The sequence below is a fragment of the Nipponia nippon genome, unplaced genomic scaffold (assembly GCF_047370975.1).
Source record: "Nipponia nippon isolate SJK-2023a ecotype South Korea unplaced genomic scaffold, ASM4737097v1 scaffold_7, whole genome shotgun sequence".
In the NCBI taxonomy this organism is placed as follows: Eukaryota; Metazoa; Chordata; class Aves; order Pelecaniformes; family Threskiornithidae; genus Nipponia; species Nipponia nippon.
Window position 1 is genome coordinate 20,621,156 of NW_028262391.1, and position 25,426 is coordinate 20,646,581.

A 25,426-nucleotide genomic window follows, 5' to 3' on the forward strand; every position below is an offset into this window, starting at 1 on the left:
GGCGGGGCGGGGCGGGGCGGGCCGCGGGCCCTATAAACGCCGGGCGCCGCCGCGCTCCGGCCGAGTGGCGCGGTACAGCGGCTGCCGCGGCGGGACCGGGCTGGGAGCCGCCGAGGGGAGGTGAGCGAGGGCTGGCTGGCCCCGGCGCCGTGCCGCCGCGGGGGTGGAGGAGGATACGGGGCGGGCTGGAGGGCCCGCGGCAGCCGCTCGGCGCCCGGAGGAGCGGGACGGGGACCGGGGCGGCGTGCGGCTCCGCGGGGCGGGGGGGAGCCGAAGTTTCCCTGTTGACAACCCGGAGGCCGCTGGCCGCAAATGGTCGATCCGGGCGCGTTAGCCTGGGTGCCGGCGGGCTCCTCGGTGTGCTTTGCCTGTTACCTGCTCCCACAAGTTTCCCGGCGCCGGATGCGTGGGCGCTGTGGCGTGAGTGGGTGCTTCTGGCGTGGTGAGTTTCTTCTTCTTGGTGGGTTTTTGAAAGCAAGGAGGTCTTTTCCCTCCCTACGAGAAGTGGGTTTCCAGGCTGGCAGCCCCGCGCCTGCTCCCCGCTGCCGCCGGCTCCGTCCCGCGTCCCCGCCGCCCCGGGAAGCGGCCGGGCCGCCGCCGCGGCCCTGGGCCAGCGCGGGAGCCCGCTCCCCTCGCGGGTGCGAGAGGGTGGCACTGCCCCGGCATCGGCTTCATCGTACGAGCTTGAAAACTGGAAGTTGGTCACTTCATTAGTGTCTCCTGTCTGCTATGAGAAGGAGCTTGCTTGTCTTGTACTAAAGAAAAAAAAAACATAATTCGATTAGTAACTGAGATTTTCTTTACATAACGAGTGATAGAGAAATAGGAGAGAAGTATTTACAGCCACTGTAGTTCGGGGAGGAAAGGGTGTATACTGTTATTGAAACAGGATTTGGATAGTGCTGGTGGCATCAGATTGTGTGTTGAAGCAGAGAACTGGTTAGCTAAAACTCTTATCTTGGCTCCCTTTTGAATAATGTGGGAGTGTGCTTCGTGTACTGAGTTCTGGGAGGATTTGGAAATGCAAAGTACACCTCAGGAGAGAGTCTTTTGTCTCCTGGTTAAAATGGTGTTCAATGTCTTGGCTCAGTGTTGTGCAACGCAGGAGGATCTTCACAGAGAAATAAAACCTTTGGAGATACCATTGTGCTAACAATAGGTGCTAAAATGTCAGATTTCCTTTAAAACTCAAGAATATCTGCTTATGGATTAGAGGCCTCAGTATGATTTATTTCTCTTGCCCTTTCTCATGCCTGCATATGATTCTGAAACATGGTTTGGTTTTTGTGGTTTTAATTTCATTCTTGGGCAACTTCCTGAAAGAGAAACCTGGTAGACTTTTTTTTTACTGCACTGTAAAATGACTTCTCCCTTCACTTTCTCTTGTGTGAGCATTTAGTAACGTCTTACCCCCTGCTCTCCACAGGAATTCATTAGAAACCTGGTTTTGTAGGGACTATTCACAAAACATACGTAAGTGTAAGCAGCTGTACTGTCGTGTAGCTTCGAAAAAGGGGAGAAGCTGTGGAAATCCATGAGCAAAGTGAAAAGCAGCTGCATGCTTGCTGAGTGATCAGATGAGTCCTTCAAGCATGTGAGGTGAAGACCAGTGCAAATAAAAAGGCAGAATGATTAAGTAGATTGATTCAAATACATATAGATGTGCTAGCTTGGAATTCTAGCATTTTATGGGGTGTGATTAAATCTGTGAGAATAGCAGCTGTTTGGCACAGGAGTAAACTTTTGAGTAATGAATGCTAGTCCACAGCTTCTTTACAATTATGGACAAGTTGTATGTCAGACAACCTGTCTGCAAATTTTGTCAGTGCTCTTAAGATGCTGAAAAGCTGCTTATCTGGACATTACCCTTGCATCTGCTACCTAGGTATCAGGATGTTACAAAAACTCCTCTTTGCTTTGGATGGTGTTACGGCCATCACTATAGACAGCTGTCTATATGTAACGCTATATACCCCCTGTGGGAGGTGATACAAACTCATGTCAGTACAAAAAAGAAAACAATAGAAATCTGCAGTGGATTTTGTTTCAAGGTGTGTACAGAAGTGTTGAAGCTTCTGTTTGGTGTTGTCATTGACAACCAGGAGCATAGCATGTCTTAGTGGCATGCGGAGACTTTTAGGTCTCTAAATTGCACAGCCAGAAATGTGTTCCAGTTCTAAAGCTTCTTAACAGCACACTGTTAGGCAGAAATGTCAAGCAGTGAGCCCAGTAAGTTGCACTAGGCAGTTTTAGACTAGATTGAAGTGTGTGTGTATAAAAATAACCACCTCACCTTATTGCTAGGAATTAAAATGGAGATGCATGTAAACTGTGTACATCTACAGCAAGGGAATAGTTCAGAGGGAGCTCTGGCTAGAGATTTGTGTTGCTTTGGTGGTGGTGGGCTCAGTATCGACCTGCCTCATGCAGCCGGTTGCGGCTTTTGATTCTTGCTGGGCAACTGCAGTGCTCATGCTTGAAAAAGCTGAGGCTCAGTGGAAGGTTTTTCTTGGAAGCTGGAGTTAGAGTTTTCTGGACCGCTTGGATTGCTTAATCACAAGCATGCATGAGAGAGCATGCTTTTGTAATATTAATTAGGGGGAAATCCAGCCTAATCATCAGAACACTTCCAGTTAGTTGGTCTGTTAACTGGATTCTACTATTCTTTAGGGTCAAAGGTTTTATACATGGGAAGACAGGGAAAAGACACATTAATCATCACTAATGTTTAAAGTGTTGCTGGATGCAGTCATCTTTGCACGCCTCCAGGCATCCTCCCAATCGCCTGTGACATAAATTACAAATCGTGTTTTACAGCAAAGTACTAGCCTGTAAGTACTGTGTAATTCACTGCACCTATACTAACCATAAACAACTTTTGCATAAGGAGAGCGATAGAAAGAGTTGCCTCTTTAGTGTTGGAGAGCAGGTAGCATGGAGTAGCCAATCACCTACATACGAATTAAAGGTTAACAGTGTAAATTAAAGAACTATGAAAATATGAAAAGGTTTTTTTATTGATGTAAATAGCTTCTGTGTGTGCAAATATGAGAAAGCTGAATATGTGCAACCATGTGCATGTTAAGGTGTGTCTCCTTTGCAATGGCTAAAACGATGGGGTGAGAAGTGAAATAGATGAAAATAAAGGTGGTAGCATTCTATAGCTGTAGCTACACAAATGTTTAGGCTGGCATGCTATGGAAAAAAGCTGTCCTGTGGTGTGCTTTTTTCTGTCTCCTCTTCTAGTAGTAGAATCTCGTTCACTACTCAACTACATGAATACTTATGCAAGCACAGCGGAGGTCACTGCTGAAGTTTGAGCCAGTGATCACGGACAGGGAGAGGATGGGGTAATTCTAGTGATAATGCTAGTATGAGCCATAGTTTCTTGAGTTGTTTGTCATGGCCTTGAAATACACTTAAATACTAACTGAAATGCTTTCTTTATTCTTTAGCACCTCTTCTTGAGCAGTGTCTGTGGCAGCTATTGTATCTTGTCTGTGGTCTGGTGTTCACCTTTAATAGCTAGAAGGCTGTTTTTGCTTATATTTCCAGGCTGAAATCAGGAGGTGACTCATGCTGGGGTCTGATAAATATGCCACAAAGTGGTTTAAGTATGCAAGCATATTCATCTTGTGGATTGATCTCCCCATGGTGGAAATCTCAGTCTTGCTGACCATACTCAGCAACATGATGTAAACCATGAGCTTCAGGCAGCCTCCTGTTCTCTTCCTGGGCTTTAGAAACAGCAGCCTGAAGTTCTTTGTAGTATCTTGGGACCATGAGAGCAATTATGGAAGACATCAAGACTGATTACCAGTGTATTCTGAACTGAAGGCTCCTGCTCTAGGCTGTGTATATGTAGTGGCCTCAGCATGCAGGTAGAAACTGTTTGTTTGTGAGAAATTAGTTGTCAACAGACTGTAAGCTACAGTTGTAAATCACACTGGGGTCTCCAGCAGCAGTATTGAGAAATGTTGACACATCTTGGCTCTCTTAGTTCAACTGATATGCAGATGATAAGAATTCATGTTCATCAGCTATGTAGCTTTGACCAAGCTTTTTCTTCTTAAATGCTTTTTTTATTGTTTAACAACGTGAACTTCAAGTGTGTATTTCTGCAGAAGGGCATGTTGTGATATTTAGTGATGGTCCTCACTGCTTCCGAGATGGCTGTGTCATCTGGTCTGAACTGCAAGCTTCTGTGGGCCAAAGGTGGTGAGTGGTTTTTGAGGTTTCTTGTTTTGTTCTAATAGGAGAGGGGCAGTCTCTGTCATTGGTTCTGACAGGTCATAGGTACAAAAACAAGAGGAGAACTGAATGTACCTCTAACATTTCCTCTTCCATTCTGTGATCTTATTACTTTACATCCTTAAGCAATCTAAGAAATCCTATGTAGAAGTTGGTGGATTTATCTGTTAGCTATATATGTCTCATCTTGCTATATACCTCCTTCTTCCAGAAGGAGTAGTTCATGTAGCTTTCTCAGCAATGAAGCAAGCTTGAGGCCTCCAGCTGCTCTGGCAGCTCAGCTTAAGAGGCTGCTTTCCCAGCTAATTGCCTACTTCCTCTGCTGAGGTTCGTCATCTGTGTTACAGAAATAGTGATGGACTGTGCGGAGGCTTCTTGGCCAATGCAGCTCACAACTCAGCCTACAAACTTTCAATCTGAACTGAATCAGATGGTTTAATATACCAGGTCATGACCTGCTCTTGCAGGATTCTTGTGCATAGTTCATATTCAGTTGTCCCTTTTTTCTACGGAAATTTAAGTCTTGCCTTTCCAGAAACCTGTAGTAAACCAGTGGGATTAATTGGAGGTGAGGTCAGATTAATGAAAAGAGCATGTCTTCCTAAATACAGGTCTTCTAAATAGCTGTTAATTCTCTTATTAACTGGTTAATATAAGTCTTCGTGCAAATGACTGAGGAGGTGTCTATCTGAGTATACAGTTAGGGTTCCCAGCACAGTGCTTCATTCCCTCATCCTTACTGGGTGCAATTCCTGCATCCTTACAGCATCTGTGACCTCTGCTTTTGTGGTTGCCTGGTTCTGCTTCTGAAGCTAGGGAGGGGAAAAAGATGAATACAAGTAAATGTCTATATGCTGTAAAAAAAAAAAAGTATTTTTATCCTTTTTGGGTAACATTTAAGCTAGTTCGAAAATGGTTGAGGAAAGGCTACTAGAAAACTAGTATCTGATGTTTCTGTGAGCTTAAGTCTGTTTCAGTGATGCTGATAGAAAATCAATCTTTTTTTATCTTAAATATTAATAACTTTAATCCTTGTCTATATTACACTTTAAGAGTTACATTTGTTATCTAGTATTACAGATGAGAACAGGGTTTCTAAATTCACTTGCAAATAGGAAGCTGTTGATTATAAATATTGTACAGTATGATTAATAAATAAAAGGCTAGTCACCTATCACTCTGCAGATCTCCAACCACAAGTGAAGTTAATGATTAAAACAGTGCTCCTGATATCTCCAAGGATTTGTCAGATGGTAGTATTCCCTAGATACAAATGCTTTACAATACAAATACGTATCAGCCACATGATATCTAACCAAAGCCGATGCATACTTTGGTTAGATATCATGTGGCTGATATGTCCTGCCATCTCTCTTAGCTTCCCAGGAGTATAAAAAATATTATTGCTCCATAGAAAACCCCATTTTCAGTAGTGCTGTAAACCCAGACTGAACCATAGGGTGTGGATTGATGGGAACTGGGCTTTGTAGAGTGTTGTTTAATAGGAAATAAAGTACTTCTTTTGTAGAGCAAACTAAACCTAAAAGGTGTAGAATCTGAAGGCAAGCAATCATCTATTTTCTACTCTGCAGCAACTTGCATGCCTTGCCAAACCTCTACTGAAATTTTCACTATTGGTTTGAGGACTTGATTCTAGGTCTTTAGCGTTTATTTTTTGCAAAGATTTTTGTTTTCTTTGCTTGACAGTTCTCTAGGTCTGAGTATTAAAGATATTAGTATGTTAACCCTTCTGAAGAAGGACGTGTACTGGGAAGTTCTCGATGTTCAATCTGTTCCAAGCACAACTCTCCACGCAGTCTCAAAGTGGCCATGGAGCCATCTCCACAAGGCTATTTCTACTCTCTTAGCCTGGTATGTGCAGGAGATGGGGTATGTGTCACTGGCCAGCAGATTAAAATATACCTGGGGAGCGAAGGAGGAAGTTTCAGTTGGCTCTGCAGGGGTATAGAGGTGCAAGAGTCCTGGTATGAGATGAGTCCTGCAACAAATGAAAATGAATAAAGGTACTGGGTTTCCCTTTAATACTCTTTAAGGAAGAAAAGAAGGTCAAATACTATAGCAGAAGTGGGGGTTAAGGTAAAGGTGGTGGTGAGGGACCTGAGCTGGTAAGACACCAGCTGTTGTTAGTCCAGCACCTTGTGGAGTTACTTCATAAATCTGTACTTATGTAGCCCATTACCAAAGAGTTAATACCATATACCTTATTAATGGAAGCTTGCAATCATGTATGCTTGCCTCTGGTTCTTAATGAGCCCGTACTTGCATAGTTAATGCACAGTAAATGTGGGAACTGTGGTTTCGTGAGCCTTTTCTTCCACAAAAACTTCAAAATGGGAGTCTGGGTTATGAACCTGCTGCTAAGTTTTAGGCTAATGCTTTAATCATTGAACCATCGTTCCCTCTACTGTGGTGAATCTGGAGCAAGAGGGTACAGCCTCAGTGCCATGTTGTGAAACACTACTGTGCTGCCATCTTTTTGGATAACTGGTTCTGCAGCATTAGTCATGATGGGCTGACTGTCCCATGCTGTTTCTTCATTATGTTAAAATAACCACATTGCATGAAGAACTTAAGATCAACAAAACCACTTCTTTAGTAAAGGGACACCAGTAAATTGAAAACATAATTCTCTTTAATCTTCCTGATACTGTAAGACTTGATAACAGATCTTAGAGGAGGCTGTGGAAACTCTGCTTTAAATACAGGAGTAAATAACGCATAGAAACTGTAACAATAGTTGTTGAGCCTACAGTAATGAGAGAATACAGATAAAATTTGAAAATGGTGGCGGAACTGTAGAGTCCCAGAATTGTCTCCATAAGCCCCCTGCCCTGTGGTATCAGCAAATTCTGTATTTGCTTCATGAATTACAGAATCATAAATGCTTTGGGGTGGAAGGGACCTTTAAAGGCCATCTAGTCCATCCCCCCTGCAATTGGCAGGGACATCTACAACTAGATCAGGTTGCTCAGAGCCCCATCCAGCCTGGCCTTGAATGTTTCCAAGGATGGGGCAATGAAGCAGAGCTCAAGTTGGGTTTTTTAATTATGTGTAAATGAGGGATGGAAGTAAAAGCAAATGATACATAAATGCCTATCTGTGTTCTTGAAACTCTGGATAGTGCTTGTGTAGTTGTAGTATGGTTACAACTAAGTGGTGAAATCAAAAGCTGTCTCTCGTCAACTTTACAAAGACCGATTTCACATGCAGTGAACTACCATGAACCACCACCAAATCCTGTAGAAGACAGACACAGGTGAGAGGATCAGTCTGGCTTATGAACAGGAGACACTAGGCATGAGGCTACAGAAAACTTTAAATGGAGCTTGTCTGTCTGTTCTTCATGCTAAATGGAAACTCCCAAGAAGTGGTGGTCAGGGCTTTTCATAAAGAAGCACTAAACTCTAACTTTATGCTCATGTGGGAGCTGTGCTTGGACAAAGAGGTGGTTCCTGTCTGGGGCCAGCCACTTTTACAAGCTGGTGCTCTGCTGGGAAGTTCCCCCTTGGCAGGGAAGGCTGGTTGGACACAGCTGAAAGGGAGGCTTTCCAGGTGGAGACGGTCCATCTTGAAACAGACACAAATGCAGTAACAAACTGAGAGAATTAGAAATAGCAGAGAAAGGATTAAGGTTGAAAGAGGAAAGCCTCAGAACCAGTACCATGCTCTTTGCACTTGTGTGCAACACTGGCTGTAGTGCCTGAAGTCAGACTCATATCTTGACATACAAAATGTTTTTAAAAAAAACTTCCAGCTTATCTCTGTGTACAAGTTATGTTTATCTTGTGTGCACAGTAATTTACTCCTCTTCAGAGCAATGTAAGTACTGAGCTGTTTAAAAGCTAGCAATCATGCTTTCTTAGTAATGCTCTACCTATACTAAACCTTCCAGGTATTGAGTAATAAAAATCTGTTCTGTTGTGTTAGATATGTTTCATGTGACCTGACACGTTGATATAATGTGGCTTTTACTTTTGTAATCTATGGGGATGTCTGTGGGTTTTTTCTCTCACTACTTTAAAGCAGGAAGCAGTGGAAAGAGTTGTTAGACAAAAGGGAAGAGCCAATGTTCAGGATGTACCAGAAAACCTGGAGGAAGGTGAAACATTTCAGTCTGTTGTGGAAGAAGCCACTCGCCTGCATTCAGACCGTGGTTACTGCTGCTCCAAATGTGAAAGCACGTTTAGATGTAGCAAAGGCCAAGCAGCATGGTAGGAGAGGATACTGAAGCTGAAGACTTGGGATGTAAGACGTTTAGGCAGAAGGGGAGTTGCGAACACCTGTGAGGGGGAGAGGAGAAGCCTACCAACAGGCTTGAGTGTTTTAATATGCTGCCAAGTGTGCATCATCTGAAAAACAAGACCCAGCATGTGACCTTCGCATTGCAACCAGAGTGGTCTCATTTGCTTTGGAGAAACAATTGCTGTGTGCTCAGCCAGCTCCTTAAATGACTGTTAACAAGTCTGGTTGAGTATTTATTCAGTCCTGCTGGAGAGTTAGTTAAATGCCTGAAGTGAAACTGCTCTCTTTGAGCTCACATGTCAGTTGAAATAAGACTTTTAAATTAGTAGCACAGATGGCACAGACAAGGAAACATCAACATCTCAAACTTGGAGAAGTTCCCAAATGTTTGTCCCAGGCCGAGTTTCTCTGGGCACACAGGCTGCCCAGCGCCTGCCATGTGGGCTCAGGGGCCCTGAGCTTTTTGGGGTCAATATTGTGAGACCAGCAATGCTGCAAGACCCCGCTGCTTTGTTCTACTCTGTTTAGCTGCGCCTGCTGCTGTTTTGGTTACAGAAGTGAAGTCTGGTGTCTAAACTTCCTTATGCTTGATATGTCTTTAAAGAAACTGCAAGATCCATCTTGCAGCTGCAAGAATGTGCCTTTTGAGTTATACCTTATTGCTGTTGAAGTCGGGCTTCAAAATAAACGCTTGGAGGTGTCTCATAGTATACTAACACACATATGCAGTCAGTACAGATACCTAAAAATCTATGTCCAGTTTGCTGTTTCTTCCTCAATTCACTTCGAAGTGTTCTTCAGGCTCTCTGGGGCAGGTCTTTCCTCCAACTTAAATTTTACATCTGGGTATTTTTTCAGCTTGTGTTTTTGCCTGTGATCTTGAACCAAACTAACTTCTCTTCCTCTCAGGAAGAGTGCAGCAGCTTGGTCTGGCTCTCTGAAAACGAAGTCCTTCCTAAGCTAGTTCTTTCCTGTAGGAGGATCTCCATGCTCAGCAGCTTTTTGTGCCTGTGGCTGAGGATGTAACTTCTCCCTGCTCCACCAAATGCCTTCCTAGACACGGATCAAACTGTATTAATGTAACTTTGCTTTTGTACCAAGCATTCTGTAAATGCAGGCCGAAAGCATCGTGTCCTCTTTGTTGACATAAATACTTCCATAATAACTTCAACTATGCATTACGTGGGTGATCTGAATAGCTGAGCCTAGTGAGAGTTGAGTATGCTGCTTCGTATGTATGAGGGTTAGTGTTTGCAACACCGGCTAGAGGCTGAGGTCATCTGGATATTGGTAGCCTGAAGACATTTTGTCATCTGTCATGGAACAACACAAAACTACCAGTGCATGCTGCAGAGTTCCTCTCCTGCCTTCCCCAGAGCTCTGTGCCTGACTGGACTACTTGTCTAAAAATAACACAGCAGCTTAAACTAGGCTCTGCAGTTAATATGGGTAGTAACTACTAATGTAGCAGATGCACAGGACTTGGTGTGGTGCAGTTCAGTGAGGCAGGTGGAGAAATGGAGTTCTCTGTACGCTTGCTGTGGACAAGGCATCCCTCATACAGCTGAATGCATGACACTGTCATCTGTTTTGTTCAGAAACTTTAGCATTAGGGTTAAGAACTGAATTCATGTAACAAATTAAATTTGCTTTTTATTTTTATTATTCTCTAGATGCATTTCTTTGGGTCAGTGTCAGTATTTCCATTGCTTGTTTAGAAGTTTAAGTTGTGGGATGTTGTCCTTCCTATAAGTTCTTAATCTAAGAAGTGGGCAGCCTACCTTGAAGAGGGATTCTTTTTTTTAGTCCATCATCTTTCAAAAACCCACATTTATGTAAATGAATTTGCCTATACACCTTCCTCCTTCTCAGCTAACTTTGTAAAAATATAAAGGTCATAGGCAAAGAAATGCCTAGCTTGTATTTTTGTTTGGCTTTCTGAAGCATTAGATTCAAATTTAACTATCACTAAGTTTTTAGCTTCAGCATTATGAAAGCTTGTTGAAAGCTTGTTGGTATTCTGTATCGCAGGTCAACTGTTTTCCATCCTACACATCCTACATCCTTTTGGATTTTTTTTCTCCTTGCACTGTACTTAAGCTGTTTCTTTGTTTCAGGATATGCAAAAGCACTTGTTACTGAACTGCGTAGAAGTTGAATATACTGAAATCTATGCCAGAAGCATTAATAACATGAATGCTGCTTCTGCTTGGAGATGAAATGAGCTCCTCAGTTAGCTGGTTAAGATATGCAATGGGCATGGCAGGGCCAAGAAGTGACTGCTCTGTAGTGCTGAAAAGCGGTTTTACTCTTTTCCTGTGCGCGGAGCACTGCGCGACTTTGTCTCACTTACTGAGTAGGTATCTGCTAGAGACTGTGCTCCAAAACAGACTGACCTGTCTTAATGCTGTGGCAGGAGGGAGAGGGTAGGCAAGCATGGAGACCTCTGGGGAAATCCAGGTGCAGGAGGTAATAGTTTTTCCCTGAAACAAAAAAGCTAAAACAAAATCGTGCAGCAGTGGCCTGGGGAGCAGAGTCAGGTTGTTTTGACAAGGCTTCACACATGTCATGGGGAAAATGTAAGGTTGTTGGTAGCTGTCATCCTGAGTCTGGCAGGGGCTGTCACCAGTGAAGTAGAAAACTTGGGACTTGCAATATGTTGTGGTAAAGGCAAAGAAGAGAGAAATGTCTGACTTCTATTAGGCTTGTGCAGATGCAGTACATAAATGACAATGATACCTTGTTTTATTTGGTTTTATAGAAGTGTCACTCCTGTCTTTGCCCTCATAATACACTTCTGGCACTGTAATGTGTCAAGGGTAGATATGCTCAAAATAGCCCGATCTCTTCTGGTTTGCTGGCTGGATCAGGTGGAGCTGCCTTGATCAAAAGCAGGGTTTTTCAAATTACAGCTCAAATTGTGTGCTCTGTGATTGTGTTGTCTGTCACTATTCCTGGCCTCCATCACTGTATGGGACAGGCCGTATTGCACCAACGTTAACTGTTTGCTTGCTTGTAAGTGCATCTACTAAAATCTCTAATAGTTTTAGGGGTTTGTGCTGTGTGTGCTTTTTAGGTGTGTGTTTTTGTTTTTTGCCAAGGTACTAAGTAAACATAAAAGTCTAATTAATATTGGGATTAAGAATTTTTGTTTAAACTGCCCCTTGGGTCTCCAGGTAGGGAGAAAAGATGGTCACCAAACCACCAAAGAAAACCCTTAAACCCAAAACCTAGGTTCTCTTGGAGTGGCAAGCCACACTTGCCTCCTGCAAGGCAGCATTGCCATCGGTGTAGAGCTGCTGCCTGCAAGAGAGGGAAGCCTTCCCCCAAAGAACAAAACTAGAGTTTTCAGGTGGTTGGTTTGTGCTAGTATCAAAGAACACTTAAGAATATTCCTTAATATTTTTAATAAAAAAGTACATGTTCACTGTCCCTGTCAGGCTGCTGGTCCTGCCCACCACTGCTTCCTGCTGTAGCCAGCGGTGTGGGCTGCAGGACGAATCTAGGAAGTGATTCTGGTAGCCCACTTCAGGGGGGTCAGATGGCATTTGGGTTTTCCTCCTCCAAGTCTCAGCTGCAGCCGGCCAAATCCAGTCTAGTTTTCAGACTAAGTTTGAGCAGTGCCAGTTGATGGCTGGTATGGAGCTCTTTTGGAAGGAATTGTACTTCAGTGACTCCAAAACTGCTTGGGGGAATAGTAGGTTGATGGGAAAGACTTAATTAGTGGGCGGGCTGTTAACCTGCTTTGTTGGACAACGTTTTCACTTTTTCTTGCATAACTTAAATCAGTCCAACAGGTTCCCCTGGTCACATCTATACTAACAGTTGGGTTGGGGGGAGAAAGATGTCTCAACTCCTGTGTTACTTCATGTTCAGCATTTGGTTTATTCCATGCTGCAACGGCAAACTTTGACAAAGGCAATTCTGTCCCCCTGAAATGATGTAGAAGAAAGTGGAAATGCTGTATTTGTTATGTTCAAGTGTTTTAGCACAGTTAAAGTACATGCTATTAAAAGATGATTAAATGAATCTGTACAAACACCAGCTGGTTTTCTGGTAATCAAGTGCTCCAGCATGGTTTGAACTTGGCAGCGTAGGTAGGCTGTGCAATGGCAGAGCTCCTTGGTGCAGTACGCCCTTTCGTGTGAGTGGGAGGCGGCTGTGAATAACGCCTCAGCTGAAACGCTCTCCCTGCCTGAATGCTGCGTCTCTGCCGGCCTCCAGCTCGGGGGCTGCTGGAGCCAGAAGAGCAAGTGTGCAATGCTGAGCAGAGAGCTCCAGGGGAGGGGAGACCCATTTTTTGTTTTTTGCATGTAGTATGCAAATGACATTTTAATCAGTTGTATACCTTCTGCAGCCTAATTAGCCTTCGGTGAACTAGGGAACTAGTTGACTCCACAGCGTGTCTGAGAGACTTAACACCTAAGCATGCTCTTGGAGCACCAAAGTCAGCTCAGTGGGCTCGCCTGTTGGTCTGAAAGTGGAAGTAGGGACTCTTGAACTGTGCAACTGAAATATCTTAAAATAAAAATGTTGTGATTGAACTTCTCAAGGGTGGGCAGGGAACGTAATTTCATGAAATAGGAGACTATTGCATGACTGTTCCTCTAAGTACCTGTTTGCCCTAAGAAAAAAGAGATTGAATATACTTCCATGAGGAAGAAATATAGCCAAGTAGAGTGCCTAGTGTTTAAGATTTGGGCTTGGTTCTCTAATCAGTTGCTGAGAGGCCCTGAACAAACTGTTACTGCTGCTTGTGCCGCAGTTCCTAGGAGGTCATGGGTGTAACGATACTGAGTTCTGTTAGGTGTTACATCTGCAGATGACGATTGGTCTATTTTGAATGTGAACTTCCTTCTGTACCTGTTAGCTGCTGAATTTTCTTAAATGGAAAAGTACAGGCTAAAATCCAAACTTAACCTTGCATTTTAAAAATCTAAAATTCTTCCTCTCTATTCCCATCATGGAAAATGCTAGTTATGCAGCTAACTCTTATTATTCTAGGCAGGTGTAAATTCCCACAACAGAAGGTCTGTTTGCATAGGTATCTGTGCTTCTGTTCACTGCAGAAAATGATCTATAAAATGTACTGTGCATCACATCTGAGTGGGTGAGGACCATACCACAAGGCTTCTTAGCACTAATTTATCCTAAAGGGCAGTTTAAATAGAATGCCAAGACTCCATTTAACTGAAACACAAAGCTAACTGAACTTGTGTGTGGTAGGAGGTGGTCTCCCAACTTGGTGGCTTTTGTCCTGTTAGTCACTGATATCTGGCTATTTTATGGTTATCGCTGCTTCTGGAAACCCCTAGACCTAAAATACTGGTAGCAGTAAAATGCAGGTGAGTCCCATTGCCAGAGCTCTGTGAATGGTGTGTGGAGCGTGTGCAAGACTTGCCTGCTCTTTAGGTAAATAAGAATTTAAGTTGAAAATAAAAATGCCGTGCTTCTGACATAACTTTCCCCTCTTGTTCTCTACAGGTGTCTCCAACCGGAAATCATGAACTGGCACTTCCCACTTCTCTTTGTTCTTGGGACTTTAACATCCGTATGCTTCCAGTTCAGTTTTTATCCTCTGGAGGAACTGAGCTCTGATGTTGGAATCCAGGTCTTCAATCAGATAGTGAAAGCTAAGCCTCAGGACAATGTTGTTGTTTCTCCTCATGGGATTGCATCAGTTCTGGGGGTGTTGCAGCTGGGTGCTGATGGCAAGACAAAGAAGCAGCTGACAACTATGATGAGATACAGTGTAAATGGTCAGTGATTCCTAAGGTGGTTTTGAGTGTGTTTTGTCAGAATCTTCTTGCTGTTTTGAGATAGCTTTTAAAGTGTGGTAGATTGCATCATACACCAGTTAACTGTTTAACTGTTAACAAAGCACAAAATGGACATGCTTGAAGTTAATTGGCAATTGGAGTATGGACACGTACATATACTTGAACTGGCTTATAAGCAGCTTTGTTAATGACTTCAGGGCCCTGGCTAGAACTGCCTTTGTCCTTGCAAAATTGATTTTTCAGAATAGTGTGGATGGTGGTCCAGTGCCAGCACTTTGCAGAAAGGCTGCAGTACCCCATTTCAGGCTGTACTGAACAGTCCTTAGATGTGCCACTCCTTTGATAACAGGGCAAGAGAATATTTCTTGTCGCCACATTGAAACCAATGCAAACTCTAACCATACAATTAATACCTTCACTTGCTCTTCAGCTTTGTTCATTTGTTTCTGCTGTCAGGATCCTTGAACCTGTAGTTCTTGTAGTGCCCTCTTCTTGAAACGGCTATTTCTGCTTCTCTCTGTACCTGACACTGCATGCATCTGTGTTTATATTCCTCTGCCAATGTCTGCCCCTCAAGAGGGTGTAGGCTGAAGGTTCTTGCTGCTTTACCTTGCATGCTGAATATGTTTGTGAGTGTTTGCCAGCAAGACTTAACATCTTAGTGCCAGCATTCTGCCTTCCTTCCAGAAATAGGAAACACTCCAAGAGGTAAGTGCACATTTAAATCTTGAGCAGTATTGTCATATAACATATTGTCCTGTCTTCATTTGCTTTGCTGTTTTGGTTCTGGGTTTAAAGTACAGCAAAATTATTTGTCAGATTCAGATATAAATGTTGTAGATTGAAATTTCTTCATGGGATAATCAACTCTTCATGGGATAATCAACTTTAGGAACATTTGAATGCTCAAAATGTAAGTGCTTGCAAAAATTTAAGTACCATATCAACTGGTTTTATTTGGCCTGCAGACTTTCCAGTTCTAACTGTGAGACACAGAGGTTCTCAAACTCCTTAGAAGGTAGCCAGTACCTTGTTACAGAGACTTGTTATGGGTGCTACCTATCTCTTTGCACAGATCTACTCTGCTCTTGTTCATGATTACCTTACGGTCCTTTGGCAACTGCAGCAACTGCTTCTTTGGATAGGTAATAGTTGGAAAGTATTTAATTTATCTTTAGCTGTCTTTTAATGCAATTTAGCAGCTGGAAGCAAAGAGGAGAGCCAGCATCATGAGACCAGCCAGCTCTCCCTGGACCACCAGCAAGTGCTCCGTGGACCACCAGTGGTCCACAGAATACAGTTTGAGAACCTCTGTTATGGTATGTTCTCCAAAAGAATTTGCCCATAATATTGGAGAGTGAACATGTAGAAATTCATACAAACAGTACTGCTAAACCATTCATGTTACATGAAACAGCAAAGCCATCTGAGGCTTTTTCTTATATGCAGCTGGGAGAATAACTCTGAACTAATTTATTCCCTTCATATCTCTTATCTCAAGTTTGTCTACATAAGGAAGCAGTATGGAAATGTTTCTGTCTAAATTGTATTGGGGAACGGAGGGAGCCCATTAATAACTGTGTAAAAAGACAAAAATCTATCCAAGGATCCTGTTCAATATAACAGTTGAACATGAAGTTGTTTGCCTGGCAATAGCTTCCCTGTGTAGACAAGCTTTCATTCATAAGCCATAACAACAGGGAGAACTGGGTATGGTGAACATAGCAGTTCTTCTGTGCTGCCATATGCCTTCTCTCATATACAGTGAAGCAGCTAGCAAGCACTTGATAGGAGCTGCTTTGAGGTCCTACGGATCTTGACTGTAAGCACTGGAACCTACTGCTTTCCCTTTTTCCTTTTTTAAAGGCAAGCTCATGTGTTAAGGGATTGACTCCTGCTTGTAGCTGATTTAGGCCAGGACCTAGTCTTTGAGGAAACTAAGACTTGACTTGAACCTTATTATAGAAATCTTTCAGCTTCCTTTATTGTCCCGTAAATGAAAACAACTTTTGCTTTGCGCTCTGAGGTTCAAGACCACCTGCATAATCCTGCAGACCTGTTGGCTCTGAGTGAGCAGGCTGAGCCCTCGACTTTCTTTGTCACTGTCACAGAACTGACGGGTGACCTGAGCTTATGATATGAAATACATTTTGGAACAGTCTGTTCTGTGGAACAGCGTGGTTATTAGCTCCACACTAAGACTTGGACCTCAGTATTGTCCCTAGCACTGTCTGTAGCATTCTGAGCAGACAGCTAGAGGGGCAGCAGGCATCACAGTGAAGGTCATGTTTTTGCTGGGAAACGGTAGTGTTCTTCAGATGAGAGATCAGAAATGGGTATTTTGGAAGGCCTCTTGGAATGCCTGCTTTGGTCTCCTTTTCTGGTCCAGCACTTAATGTCTGACCTTTTGTGTCATTAATAGTTGCATATAAAGTATCTGTTTGTTCATCATCTTATTCTAAATTAAACTTGCTGTTCTTTCCAACTAGGAGTTGGTAAAGCGTTAAAGAAGATAAACAGGCTCATAGTCTCAAAAAAGAATAAAGACATTGTTACAATTGCTAATGCAGTGTTTGCAAAGAGTGGCTTTAAAATGGAAGTGCCTTTTGTTACAAGGAACAAAGAGGTGTTTCAGTGCAGTGTCAAGAGTGTGGACTTTGAGGACCCAAATGCAGCATGTGATTCCATCAATCAATGGGTGAAAAATGAAACAAGGGGTGAGTATTGGCAAGTTCTTTTTGTGCATGGCAGGGTGGTATCCAAAACCTCTCAGATTTGGATGGAAATACTGGGGAAAGATGGAGAGGTAGAAAGAGCTCTGCCTTGCAGCTTGAAACTGTCTTTAAGCTGGCATTAGTGTGATGTTTTAGAGCTAGTGGGCCAGAAATCTGCAGTCTCACTGCCCCAGCAGATGTGCCTGTCTGGTGGCCTTGAGGGATGTGTATAGTGTGTGTGTATGTGTCCATCTGCCCATGGGATCAGGGGAGCTTCTACTGTTCTCTGCCTTCATACAACTGGTGAGAAATCCAAGCAGAGTTCTCTTGGAGCTATGCTTTCTCAAACATAAAAGATGCTTTTGAGCAACTCGGATGTTTGACTTAGTAAGTCAGGCTTGTGGAAAGCTGTAGAGCAGTTCAGCTTTTGCTCTTACTGCCTTAAACTCTTGCAAGATAATGGCCATGTTCTTAGGAGTCATGTTTAGTGGAGGATTTTTAATTAAAACTTGCCTTGACAGAACTCTGCATGGTTCAAGCCTCTTGGCATCTAGTTGTCAAGCTTACATATGCTAAAGCCAGAATCATGTTTTGCAACATATTCATAGTCTAGTGAACTGCATGTTCATTATCTCTTGGAGTTAAAACCAGTGCCTCCCAGATGTGAGGAGTGTGATAATGATGTTGGATGTGGCATTTGTGAAATGAGGCTGTCAAATTCTTTCTCTACCACATCACCAGTTTTGCATAGCAATGTTGCAAGCAGCGTGTGAATGGAGAAGTGTTTCAGCTGAAACTACCACTGTAACAGTCTTAGATCTGCTCACATGCTGGAAAGGGTAAGGCCCTGTTAGTTATAACATCAGTCTATTGATTAGCAAGATATGTTTGCTTTCTAGTTATTCCAAAGGTTTACTTTTTGACAAAGAATACTGTTGACTTTATGAACCTCAAATGTATTGCCCCATGAGGAGCTGGCACACTCACAGATCAAAGGCCTAAAGTAATATGTGCTTCAGGTTCTTAATGAACATTTGGCCAGTGTTATGACAGCAAATACTCAGACTTTCTTTTTTTCTTCTAGGTATGATTGATCAGGTTGTAGCTCCAGATGATATTGATGGCAGTTTGACCAGACTGGTTCTAGTAAATGCTGTGTATTTCAAGGGCTTATGGAAATCACGATTTCGACCTGAAAATACAAAGAAACGTCCATTTTATGGAGCTGATGGGAAGACGTACCAAGTTCCTATGCTGTCCCAATTATCTATCTTCCGCTGTGGTAAGTTCAGTAACTTCCACTACCACCAACAATGGTTGTAAAACTTGCTCTTTTCATTCAAACTGAAACAAGAGTTTCCTATACATGTGGTGTTTAATGGTATTGCTTATTGTAGCTGATGTAGGAGGCTTTGTGTTACAGAAGTATCTCATACTGCTGAGGTATAGATAAGCTTGCTGTGCAAGGTATTTAACAGTTGCTTAAGGTTGAATACTCTGTCAAAGTATTTGCCTTATCCTGTTGTCTTTAAAAAGGAAAATCTGAAGTACACAAACCGAGAACTTTGCATGTTACTTCAGCTTTGCAGTAAGAAGTAATCCATATTTTAAGGGGTGAGAATAAAGGAAAATTGCCAATAGCAACAGAACCCTGAGGTTTATCTGGTGATGAGCTGTGTATGAAAGAAAGATTGGAGTAGAATCAATCTATATTTTACTGTATAATAAAGAAATGGGACTTGCACAGTCCCCAGTCCTGTGGGAGCCAGAGGAGCACAGGGTTAGTATGCTGGCACGCTCTCTCAAGGTGTGAAGCTGCTTCTCAAATTCAAATTGAGTCACAAGTGAAAAGAAGTTCAGCAGGTTCAGCCAGATTTCTATCAGAGGCTCTCAGAGCTGACATAAGCAGCTTGATGTGACTGACAGTGTACTTCAGAGTTTCTGCGTTGCAGCCCTATGGGGATTTTATTGGTCAAAGTAAGTTTGAAGCTCTGATAAAAGGACATCTTCTGTTGCGTCCTTCCAAGAAGAGAGCAGTGCTGCCTGGACCTTCCTTCCATGTGTGCTAAATACAGTCTGAGAAATAGGCCTTAGAATATAGCTTGCTGTAAATCCAAAAACCAAGACCCACTGTGCTTTTAAAGTAGTGCTCAACTAGTATTAGTAGATTTGTGTTAAAGTAAACAGCTGTAACTTTCTGGTCCAAACCCACATATTAAAGCAGATGTAATGCAATACTTTGAGATAACTGCTGCAAATGTGAGTTGGGGGAGATGGGGAAGCCTACTGCAGTGTATACTGCTTATCTGTGGAGTTTGAGAGAAGTTCATAACTTAAGACGGGCTTTAGCAAGACTGTTATCTTAAAGGCTTTTGACTTTTGATTCTGATGCTAGTTAAAAACTCCATTATGTTGGCCTATGTTTAAGCTAGGAAAGCTATTGAGGCTAGAAAGGGACAAGAGAAATACTGCTGAGTTAGGACTTGTTTTAGGTTGGGTATCTCTTGATATCCTACCACAGGGCTTCTATCTTATTTATACTTGCAAAGGGATCTTTTTAAATTTCTTAAGCATCTTAAATCCCATCAGTTGACTGTGAAGGTGAACTCCCCTCCTGTTTGATATGCCTCAGTAGTAACAATAGTAGCACGTAGCAGATCAGGAAAGTAGTACTTCGCTGTTGGACAGTTTACCTTTTGTTACTGTTCTGTAGCTGACTTTCTGCAACCAGTATTTTGATCTGTAGGCCCTGGTCTGAAAACCACTGTCCTAATAAAAGGAAATAATCAAACTGCCAAGCATGACACAATTCCTGCAAAATAAGTGCAATACTACCAGTTTTCTAGCAATATGAGCTCAGTCAAGGCAGGTTGCGTGGTCCTGGCAACAAGATGAAATATCTAATGAAGATGTCGATTTTCAGCTTGGGCTGACAAGTGCAGACTTACACGAAGAAAGGGAAAAGATAGTAAGACTTATTGCTAGCCAAGAACTTTCCCAGAAACCCTGTCTGTAGCTAAACTGGCAAGTTTTCACTTGAAACTCCTATAAAAAGCATTTGCTTCCCAGTCATATGCCAGGAATCCCACAGTAACCAAAGGGAACTTGGAGGAGGAGAGGGTTGCTCAAAGACAGTCTTCCTGGCACTTGCTGTAATGCACAGAGGTGTTGCTATCTCACTCTTTCTCATCTAATTGGCCTCCTGCACTGCCTCAAAGTGGCTGCTCTCCACTCCCTGGAAGGACTGAAGACTGCCTCCTAATAAGATCCTTATTAAGCAAGAAAATGAAGTAAATGCAACAGACTACTTCAAACAGGAGCTTTTCCAATAACTCTTGGAGGAAAAAGAGCTTGTCTACAAGATTTCTTCTTCATTTTGGAGAGAGTGCTGCTTTTTCTTGCTTTTTTGTTTCTCAGTGCTCAGTTGGTTCTGGTACAGCTGAGATCTGAAGTAGAGATCCAGCTGATTCACAGACCTGGTGATTTCTGACATAGCTGGCTTGCCACTCTGGGCTGATGAGGTTTGTCTGGGAAACAGCATGCATATCAAACTCAAATTAGTATTTGCTTCATGGTGTCATCCTGTCTGTGCTTTTTGTCAAATTAGCATCTGTACAGAGCCCATGCCACTTTTGAAGGGTTGCCTGGCAGGAAGGCAGGCAGTCTGTGGCTTTTTAGAGTCAGTTTTAAGATGTGGGCAAAGCTTTCATAATAGACTCTTTTATAGCATTAGATGTCTAAAGGTAAAATAGAGATTTAAGGCTGTAAGAATTAGGCTTATTAGCTTTGCTTATTTTTTTTAGGCACTACAAGTACTCCGAATGAGCTATGGTATAATATCATTGAATTGCCATACCATGGCGAAATGATAAGCATGTTGATTGCTCTGCCTACTGAAAGCACAACGCCACTGTCTGCTATCATTCCCCACATCAGCACAAAAACAATAGGAAGCTGGATGACGACCATGGTAGCAAAAAGAGTGCAGGTTATTTTACCTAAGTAAGTACTAATATAATCCATTTCTCCTTCAGGGAATGTTTTTGGGGTCATATATGTATATCTTCTAGGATACAGGAGAAACAGAGTGCTTAAGGCAACTTCCTGCATAATACTGATGCTATCTTTGTTTGTTTGTTCCAACTAGATTTACAGCAGTAGCAGAAACAGACTTAAAGGACCCTCTGAAAGCACTTGGTATTACAGATATGTTTGACCAGTCAAAGGCGAACTTTGCAAAAATAACAAGTAAGTTATTTTTTTTTGGAATCGATGGTGGTCCTTATTCATGGTTTCTGGCGCTGAATAAAGTGCTGTTTTATCAATGCAGTTGTCTGTTTTGTCTTGGATAAGTGTTACCATGACATTGGAGTTAAGTTTTATTTTGTTGCCAGCCAAGCATGGCTGCTTGCTTCTATTGAATGCTGCAGTGGCTTTCCCCCCCCTTGTCTTGCATTACAGCAGTAAATCATGTTGGTCAGCTTCTTAAAATTTGATGTTACAACCGGAGGGTCTCAAGCATTGTTGAAAATCTATGGCAGGACTATACCATACCTTAGACTGTAACAAATGCTGCAGTCGCAGTATTTAACTTAACTTTCCCTGAAGTATGTGTTTAATGACTTTTTTCTTGAGCTGTAGGAAAGCTCAAGGACTAAATTCCAAGTTTAAGGGACTGGACCAAACCAGAGCTGTAAATATTAGTATCTGAAAATGGGGTGTAGACATTTTTGAACTCTTGGCTCTAAAATGTCATCTTATTTCTGTTCTCTGCTTCCATTAAACTCTTGATTACCTTCTACAGAGAAATCTAACAAAAAAGCCTGCCTTCTGCTGGCTTAATTTGAAAACAAATTCCTGTGTTTCATTGAAAGCAAGGTGTCTTGCTAAGTGCTTTTTTCACCCCAACATTGAGTTAAATGGGAGTGTAACTTAAATTCAGGTAGCATATTTTTCAGTCATTTGTTTAATTAAAACTAAAAATGCAAGTGAACACTTCTAACTTAAACCATCAGATAAGAAAACCTAGTAAACAGGGAGGAGGGTGGAGTAAGATAGGTTATTCCCTATTTTTTGTAATTACTAACTTAGTGACTGTATTCAAAGATATTACCAGTGATGGTCTTCACCGCAACTTCAGGATTTCAGCAGGATTGTAGCAGCTTTTATTATTCTTAGCCATACTAGCGTAGCTGTTAGCTGCAAGGTACTTCAGGACTCTTGCAGTTAGTTTTACTAAACATGCTGTTCTCCTTGGGTTTTTCAGGAGCAGAAGGTCTTCATGTATCCCATGTTCTGCAAAAGACAAAAATTGAAGTTAGTGAAGATGGAACCAAAGCTTCTGCAGCAACAAGTAAGCAACTGTACTGATAACTGTCAGACTTGGGAAAACTATGTTAGAAGGCTATACCCCTAAGCAAAGCTAGCCCACTTTGAGACCATTGCAGGAATGTGCTCTGGCTTCAGATCAGATTAGTTGATGGATTTTATGTAATTTCTCAGGAAAATCCCAACTTGCCAATATTGATCAGACCCTTGGTATACTCTAAAGTATAAATGGGCTTACTTCTAGAGAAGTGTCTTCTAACAGCTAACACTTTGGCCTCCAATGTAATGTTCCTGGCTAGCTATCCAGGTGGCAAGGAGGACTAAGCTACTACATCCTTTGGGTGACAACCCAAGACTTCTTTTCAGCTTTCTGTGGGTCTTGTGTTGTGTCTTTTTAATATGGTTCCTATAAGCATAATATGTGACCTGTGTGGCTTTAAATGTCTAAGTTGGTAGGTTTTAAGCATTTATCTCTACCTGTGCAAGCTTCTAGTATACAGTGGGAAACTTCACTTTGATAAATATATAATGTGTTGCGGTACTTGCTTTGTCTAACTTTAAACCTTATCTTTCTTGCAAGCTGCAATTTTAATAGCCAGGTCATCCCCTCCTTGGTTCATAGTAGACAGGCCGTTCGTATTTTTCATCCGGCACAATCCTACAGGTAAGCAGCATTTGTATGTACTTTTTTGCGTAGAAGTTGAATATCAGAGACCAAAGAAGACTGGAGCTCCTGAATAACTATTGCTTTAAAAAATCCTGCAAGTATATTTTTATGCCTTTAATATTAGATTATTTTATTTGGAATACAACTTGGAACAGGAAAAAATACAAGTATTGGCTGCGAGGTTAACAGAAGCAAGCATGGCAGGTTCATGGGTACAAAAGAATAGTCTTTAATACTTGTAGTTCCCCTGAGTGGAAAGGAACTAACTGTTACTGATAGTGAATTGGTGAATATGACACAGCTTTCTGATGAGCAGTAAAATAGTGCTAGGGCAAAGGCTTGAATGGGGGCCTTAGGGGATCTAGGGTGTTGCCCCAGCCTGCTGTGAGTAGAAGTGAGTCTTCAAACACAGTGATCGTGGTTTCTTTGCAGTATGGGTTGACTCTCCTAGAGCAGAGCTGCCCCAGTTACTTTGAATAACTCCTCTACTTGCAGTGATATGTGGATAATAGGTATGTTAGCTAGTAGGGAACAAGATGCAGCTGCCAGCACTGGGGGAAGAGTAGGCTCCTGGCAGCAGTCCCCATCCCAAGGCTCCACAGAGCATTAACAGAACTGTGTGTCTCTAGAAATATGAGCTGGTCACTTATCCAAACATGCTTCCCTGGGCTCGCAAACTTGAGGGAGGCTAGACAAGACTGTGACGAGGTGGCTCGGCTGTGCTCTGTGGACTTTATGCTTTCATGGAAAAGTTTAACTGTATTTACAGACTATGGTAACCCTTGTTTTCATTTAATCCCTCAGGTACAATCTTGTTTATGGGACAAATAAACAAACCTTGAATGTGGAGAAGACTTTCTTCACGAAGTAAACAGACTGATGTGACACACCCCTGTTCTGTTAAATATTTTGTACACTACTCTTTGACTTCACTCAAGAGCTAGTTTTAACCACTGACTAGGTTTTGAAACAGGAGTCGACATAGTTCTGGCTTTGTGGGGAAAAATACAGATTGAAAGCTACAGTATCTCTTCAAAATGTCTAAAAGATTCTCTAAACTACTGAATGGTTACCTATGCTAACAAACTTTTGAGCTTTTTCTGTATCTACTAAGAATTTTATGTATGGCTTTTGTGAGAGAATTTTAACAAAGAATGATAAACATTTCTATCAATGTTGGTTTCTTGTGTGTGGAAAAGGTCTAATTTTGTAGATACCGCCTATCAAGATTACTTTTGGTTCTTGAGTATCTTGGTACCTGGATATTCTTGGTAGAAATAGATTAAAAGTTCTAGCAATTTTTATTTTATATAGTGCATGTATCACTGAGAGTTTTAAAATTAATGTGGTGTTAGATATACATCGCATTGTCCTGTCTTATTGTAATGTAAACTTGTCATTGCTAGTATACGCTTTCTATTGGATTTAAATTTTATATTTGTTTTTGTACAAAGGAAAAAATAAAACTGCATTATGAACAGTCAATGTTGTGAGTCATGGATGTGCTGATGGGTATATTTGAGTCCAGAGCCCTGTGAAGTACTTGTTTGAGACTTCCTTCTAAGGAAGGTGAAAGAAGGGTGGGTTTAAGGTTTTTTGTTGCGTGGTGTGTGTTGTGGTAGTTTATTTGTGGTTTTCTTTTTTTTCTGCCTGCTGCTGATTACCTTTTCTGCTGAAGTCATTCTTCTGTGGAGGAATTACCTATAGGTTCACTATTTGAAGAGCAAACTCTTTGTATTTGCTATGCCCAAGTTACTGCTAAAACTGCCAGGTGAGGACATCTCAATGCATGTTTGGGGCCTTTCCTCCTGCTCACTGTGGTGTAGGTTATGCACATTTGCGTATCTTCAGCCCCTTGCAGGACTTGCCTGAGTGCAAAACTCTTCAAAAGATAAGCAGTAAATCCCTTTGGCTTGTCACAGATGGTTCGTTGTTTGCAAGCATGTTGTACTGCTCCTGTGGCAACCAAGGGATTTGGATGGGGAAGGTAAATCTTTGATATTAGCTGCTTCTCTTAAGGGCACACTCATGGTGAGAGGAGGCTGGCTGATGGTGGTCTGTGGGGAGAAATTCCTGCAGTTTGACAGACTCCACCCTGGTGTAAGTAGATGACTCTTGCATGTATCCACAAGCTGAAGGATGAATGAGTGTTGAGCCTCTTTGTCAGGTAAGAATACAAGATGAAGTGAAAATGCTTCCAGCAGAAATTACCTGAATGTGTCATGGGTGGCCAGTCCTAACCTGGTACAAAACCCCAGGATGAGATCTCATAATATACTGCCACAGAAAATGGACAGGTACTAACTTATTAAGGGGGAGGGGAGCAACAAAACAGATCTACAGGAAGAATGTCTGGCTCTAACTGCTGGCATCCCTTTTCCTGCTTGAGTTGCTTACTGCAAACATCAAGAAGAGCAAATCTG

General features: G+C 42.2%; 1 protein-coding gene across 4 annotated transcripts; it reads left to right on the plus strand.

Moving 5' to 3' along the window:
* SERPINE2 (serpin family E member 2) lies at positions 1-24,488 on the plus strand. 4 transcript variants are annotated; one of them, XM_087740083.1, is made up of 10 exons: positions 1-120; positions 13,999-14,273; positions 15,494-15,613; positions 16,784-17,011; positions 18,093-18,290; positions 20,812-21,010; positions 21,156-21,256; positions 22,275-22,361; positions 22,917-23,000; positions 23,808-24,488. In XM_087740083.1, exons 2-10 carry the CDS (start codon positions 14,018-14,020, stop codon positions 23,843-23,845), a joined length of 1,311 nt encoding a protein of 436 aa, XP_087596209.1. In that variant the 5' UTR covers positions 1-120; positions 13,999-14,017; the 3' UTR covers positions 23,846-24,488. The 4 variants fall into 4 exon arrangements, with proteins under 4 accessions (XP_087596209.1, XP_087596211.1, XP_087596214.1 ...); XM_087740085.1 differs by having other exon boundaries at positions 15,497-15,613; XM_087740084.1 differs by lacking the exon at positions 1-120 and adding an exon at positions 305-442.
* The last annotated feature ends 938 nt before the right edge of the window (positions 24,489-25,426 follow it).